The sequence below is a fragment of the Vigna unguiculata genome, chromosome 10, assembly GCF_037176805.1.
Source record: "Vigna unguiculata cultivar grain cowpea cultivar isolate G323 ecotype 2 chromosome 10, ASM3717680v1, whole genome shotgun sequence".
Taxonomy (NCBI): Eukaryota; Viridiplantae; Streptophyta; class Magnoliopsida; order Fabales; family Fabaceae; genus Vigna; species Vigna unguiculata.
Genome location: NC_140801.1, coordinates 43,359,223 through 43,365,222, shown reverse-complemented (window position 1 = coordinate 43,365,222; position 6,000 = coordinate 43,359,223). Strand labels below are relative to the sequence as shown.

At 27.2% G+C, this 6,000-nt stretch overlaps 1 protein-coding gene across 1 annotated transcript; it reads left to right on the top strand.

Moving 5' to 3' along the window:
- Positions 1–4,242: 4,242 nt before the first annotated feature.
- LOC114165992 (gibberellin-regulated protein 12-like) lies at positions 4,243–4,872 on the top strand. The gene is made up of 3 exons (XM_028050640.2): positions 4,243–4,308; positions 4,469–4,499; positions 4,668–4,872. Exons 1-3 carry the CDS (start codon positions 4,243–4,245, stop codon positions 4,847–4,849), a joined length of 279 nt encoding a protein of 92 aa, XP_027906441.2. The 3' UTR covers positions 4,850–4,872.
- Positions 4,873–6,000: the final 1,128 nt, after the last annotated feature.

The window sequence follows — 6,000 nt, the reverse complement described above, 5'->3', positions numbered from 1 at the left end:
CCAAAGGCATAATTAAACCTTTTTTATATTATTTTTTCACATATCTTAGTTTTAATTGTTCAATTGTGTAAACTCCTACATCACACTAATTGTGAAATCTTCACCAATAATTGTGAGAAACAAAAATAATATACTCAAAATTTATATATTTAATAAATTTCAGTAATAAAATCAAAATGAATACATGTATAAAGGATTATCTGGTTCCTTCAAATTCTTTAACTCATCAATTATTGAATTATAACTAAAATTTTTAACTATTTATTTTTTTCATGAAAATAATCATACAATTGTAAAGAAATTCTTTTTTCATTTTATTTCACAATATACCTTTGTTTTTTTTTTTAAATTGTTTAAGACTAAAAGAATATTTAATCATATTCTATCACAATTAAAAATTGGTTTTAAAATAAACACATAATGCATTACTTAGTTTTATATTCATAAAAATAATATACAAAAGAATTATGAGATAAAAATTAAAATTAATTAATAAACTAATATTCAGTCAAACAAAAAAAAATATCTTTTTTTTCAAGAATGAAAGATAATAAATGAAAAATTAAAGCAAGACAATAGAGGGAAAATAAAAAATATTTTTAATAATTATTTTATTTTTTATTATATTTGATTATTTATTAACATTGAATGTTATATTTTATAAAATAAAGTAAAAAAATACTTAATTAAATTTTTTCATTAATTTTCAATATTTTTAATATATGCTACATTTAACTTAAAAAATTTCAGGAACCATGGCTATCTTGCCCCTTCTATAATTTGGCTCTGGATATATCCTTTTGATATTGAAACGTGTTTCTTTGCTATAACTTTATACACGAATTACTATTATCCTTTCAGAGTGCAAATATATTAGACCATCAAAATCTCATTAAAGATGGCTCTTATTATAAAGGTTAAGTTTGAGCCTAAAAAACGTTTTAGGTTTGACGAGCAACTTATTTGAATATATTACTTTTAAATCATCAATCAATTATATAATTAAAAATCGACATATTTAAATCTATTATTAAAGTTTTTTTATAAATCTTAGAATTAAAGTGAAAATATGTTTAAATAATGAAAACGTCTAACAATTTCATATATAGGTGTAATAATTCCAACTAAAATCAACTCCATATCCAAGATTTCTTATGAATGAGTATCAATACTCAATTAAACAACTTGTTAAGTGTAATATTCCATTTTAACATCTTAAAACTAATAAATTGAATACTTCATTGTAATATTTAAAACAGGTAATGCAGTGTTTAAAGTATATTAATACAGTTTTATCGAAGATAGGACTATAAAAATATAGGCTTAAATACCTTTTTGGTCCTCATTTTCGTAGTGTTTGTTGTGGATGGTCCTCATTTTGACAGAATGTTTAAAATGGTCCTCATTTTTACCGAATGTTTAAAATGGTCCTCATTTTCGCAATTCGTGTTTTATTTGGTCCTTTTCTGTAACGCCGTTTAAATCATTAATAGAGCATTGTACAGGTGGCACGGTTTGTATTAGGGTGTGTTACGTGTACTGTACAGGTGTGATAATTAGATATTTAGGGATAAATAAGTGAGCAAGGGTTTTGGTAAGGAATGTTTGGGCAGTTGGTGAGTTTTGACAATCTTGTTCCTCCATTCCCAATTGGTGTTGCTACAATCTTCTTCTTCTTACAATCCCATTATAAGAGGATCTAACCAGAAGACCCAAGAAAAAAAGAAGGTTGGAAGAGTAGGAGTTGAGAGAGGATAACACACAAATCAACAAAGGAAGTCATAGAAAAAAATTTAGCATATGCTGTCAGATTGGACATAACAAGAACAATTGCCCAGATAAGCCTGTGGATGAGCAGACTACAACACCTGCTGAGACTGCACCAGATGCCCAAAGTGTTGAGAATGCACCAACTGCTAAGAATGCACCAACTGCTGAAACTGCTGAGAATGCACCAACTACTGAAACTCAAACAACTCAACCACCAAGGAATGAAGTGGACAGTCAAGCAGCACCACTACCAACACCAGAATAACCATCTCAGCAGTTTATGATGAAATTACATATTAGGAGGAGGCCATGATGGCAGCTACAAACGTCTTAGTTATTTTTTGGAATTTCTGATGTAGAATTCATTATTGATGTACTGCATTTTGACTTTCCTTAAACTTCGTTCAATTTCACTTTTGCCAAACATTGATGTACTGCAATTTGATGAGGATGAATTAACGTTATGAATTTAACTTCTTCTAGACTTAGATCAATTTAATTTTTCTCAAGCTTAGATCAATATCACTTTCTTCAATGCTCAGATTAAGATGTCATTTTGAACATGTTGGGACTAATATCAACATAATCAAACTAATTCATTTCTTCATTTAACAATAGTACAAAACAGATTGGACTTTAAAATATTACACAATAACAGTACGAATAATACAATAACAACACAAGTGAACCCTATTACTAATTACAGCCTCTTCTCAGCAACCTTCAATGACTTCTCCAAATCATTAATCTGCCTCATTGGTGTCATGATGATGAAATCCTTCTAATCAACACCAACATTTGAAAAAGTTGCAGCCCACATTATTGGAACCACCACTCTGTAAATCAATAAACCAAAAATTAAAACCAATTTATTATTAACACAAAAATAAAAACAAATTGTACCCAAAAATTTTCTACCAATATTCTTTTGAGTTCTTGCCATCCTCAAAGCTGCCATCTCTCCGCAGCTACAAATCGGGGTTAATTCATTTCTCGTTGAACCACCAACAGTGCACGAAGTGATACAACACGATTGCCTCCAACGATTATAACTAGAGGTAAAGGAAGAAGATTGGGACCGTAACATACTTATATAATAGGATTGCAGGAAGAAGAAGATTGCAGCAACACCAATTGGGAATAGAGGAACAAGATTGTCAAAACTCACCAACTGCCCAAATATTCCTTACCAAAATCCTAGCTCACTTATTTATCACCAAATATTTAATTACCACACCTGTACAGTACACGTAACACACCATAATACAAACCGTGCCACCTGTACAATGTTCCGTTAATGATTTAAACGACATTACAGAAAAGGATCAAATAAAACACGAATTGCGAAAATGAGAACCATTTTAAACATTCGTTCAAAATGAGGACTATTTTAAACATTCTGTCAAAATAAGGACCATCGGCAACAAATACTACGAAAATGAGGACCAAAAAGGTATTTAAGCCAAAAATATATCATGTATACAAACCAACAAACCTCTATACATCGACTTATCACATACTACGTACATATCCCCCGAAATCTTAACAATGCATAGATCCAGACAATTGAGTCTAGAGAGTTTGTAATTGTATGTTTAGTATTTTTCTGAATGTTTGAAATGTGATATTTTATTATGTGATAAGTTTAACTGTTATATGATTATTTCTTTTATAAACTAGTTTACCCCCTCTTTTGTTTGTTGTTTATATGTGTTGTGTTATTCTTTTGCAATGATTACCTTATTGGTGTGAGCAGATGGAGATACAGGTGTAGAGGCACCTCTTGATGTTAAGGAGTCAGTTGTCTGGCGACGAGCGGCTTTAGATCATGTTGGGTATAGTATGTAATAGGATTCCAGCTTAGTAGCTTGAGAATGTTTATAAGTGATATGAATATAGTCTTATCTTGTAAGACTGTTCTAATTTACGATATACATAGGTTTATATGTTTCTTGACTATTCTGAATGAATTTTTTTATTTTAGTTGTGTTGAGCTATTAAAATGGGATGTTACACATGGTCAATTATATGTGATTGTTTCTAAGTTAAAAAATAAAATACTTAGTTCTTTTTTTATTTGGGTGTTAATCCAAACTATTTTATTAGTCTTTCAAAGTCTTTGATCAAAATACTTAGTTGAAATTGTTTTAAGCAGAGTTCTAGTTGATGCAATAAAATCAAATTCAACCTTAAATGAGATGATTCTAAACTATAAATGACAAGGATAAATTGCAATTATTTATTAATATATCAAAGATACAACATATTGCAAATAACACTCATCAACATGTACATACGTGTATACATACACTCATAACTCTCAATGGAAAGAAATCATAATTCTTAAATCAAATTGAATTACTCAATGATTTTTTTTATCTATATATAAATCCTTCACTTCCTTAGCTTTTTTACACATTCAATCTTTGCTCCATTCCAAAAACAAGAAATATTATAGAGAAAGTAATAGTCATGACTAAGTTTGTGTGTGCATTTCTTCTCATCTTTCTCATGGCTTTTGTAACTCAACTTGTTTATGTGCGTCTCTTCTCTCCTACAATTTTTTCCTTACATCTTTATTATTTACATTTCTTCTTATTTATTTAGATTCATTTGAAAAAGCTTAAGACGCTAAGTATATCATAGTTTCAATTGCATTCTTCAAATCTAATTCTTTTTTTCTTTTACATATTTTTAGGGTGGTGGTGAAGGATCTCTTACAATTCAAGGTATTAATTTTAGTTCAATCTTTGAAACATATATGGCTTAATTAAATTTTAAGTTTTTTACAAATTTTGAATAATTTTAATTGTGTTTGTTAAACATTTGTATTCTATATATTTTTTAAAATTTAATTTGATGTATATTGTCGTAATTTGTTACATGTATTATTTCAGAGTGTCCTGAAGCATGTGACTATCGTTGTTCAAAGGCTCATGCAAGGAAAGCATGTTTATTCTATTGTAACTTGTGTTGTGACAAGTGTTTGTGTGTTCCATCAGGAACATTTGGTAACAAGGAAGAATGTCCATGTTATAACAACCGGAAAACCAAAGAAGGAAAACCTAAATGTCCCTGATTTAATTTTAATTTTTTATCTTATCACCTTTAATTCTGTACTTTAATTTTCTTGCGATCTATGGTATTATACCTCAATGATTAAATAAATGTTTGTGTTTCTTTTACTTTTCATACATCTCTTCTTTTTAATATACTACAATCTTTTATATTTATATTAGTTTGTACATGTCGTTATTACTTTACATAAATTGTGTAAATGTTGCTAAATTTAATTATGTATTTAAAATTATGTGTAATATGTATTTTTATATGATATATTTTCAAATAATGAAACTAAAATTAATTAATTAATTAATATGTTATGTAATTCATGTAAAATTTAAACGCCAATGTTAATAATTGATTGATGATGGAAAATTATTTAATACTTTTTTTCCTTTTTAATATTTAGATTTTAAAGTTCAATAAAATATCGATTTTTTTTCAACTATAGTTACTCTTCATTTAATTTTTATATATTTTTCATATATATACTTACTATTATATGAAAATAAAAAAGAGTAAAAGTATATAATTATAGCTATTTTCGTAAAATGAAGCAACTGATTGCTTTTATTAGATGTCATAAAATAATTTAATAACAATTAGGCCTTCAATATTGTGATTGTAAATAAATTTGTTCATCTTGTTCAAATTTGTTATGATTTTGATGGAAAGTTCGTTAACTATGTGAGAATAAAAGCAAATGATATTTGGTTTTTTAAATTGGGTATAAAAATGTAAATAAAGACAAACGTGTGTTTCCATCTTTATTTCCATTCTTATAACTGTCTCGGTCCTCATTTTTGTCTTTGTTTTAAATTACTTAAACACTTATATAATTTACTACATAATTTCACAAATTTATATTTACTATTTTATCATGTCCTTAGTTTCATTTATTTGAAAAATGTCTTTTCTTACTATTGTCACACAAGTTTTTATTACCTCTATGAAGTCATGTTTATCTTGTTTGATGTCCACAAACTACATTTTTTCTTATCACAATTTTAGTTATTTATTTTTTATTAAGTAATTTTGTTTAAATGGTGTATTTAATTTTGAAGAAATATAAATTTAAATTTCATTAAATTAAATTAAATAGATTTTAAAATACATATTAATTATTTTTACTTATTTTTAATATTTTTATATATTATTTTTTTTCAC

Bases quoted from the DNA above. Each gene is read 5' to 3' on its own strand.
- LOC114165992 (XM_028050640.2), top strand. From the start codon at position 4,243: ATGACTAAGTTTGTGTGTGCATTTCTTCTCATCTTTCTCATGGCTTTT. The intron at 4,309-4,468 runs GTGCGTCTCTTC...ACATATTTTTAG, and splicing joins TTGTAACTCAACTTGTTTAT to GGTGGTGGTGAAGGATCTCT. The intron at 4,500-4,667 runs GTATTAATTTTA...GTATTATTTCAG, and splicing joins AGGATCTCTTACAATTCAAG to AGTGTCCTGAAGCATGTGAC.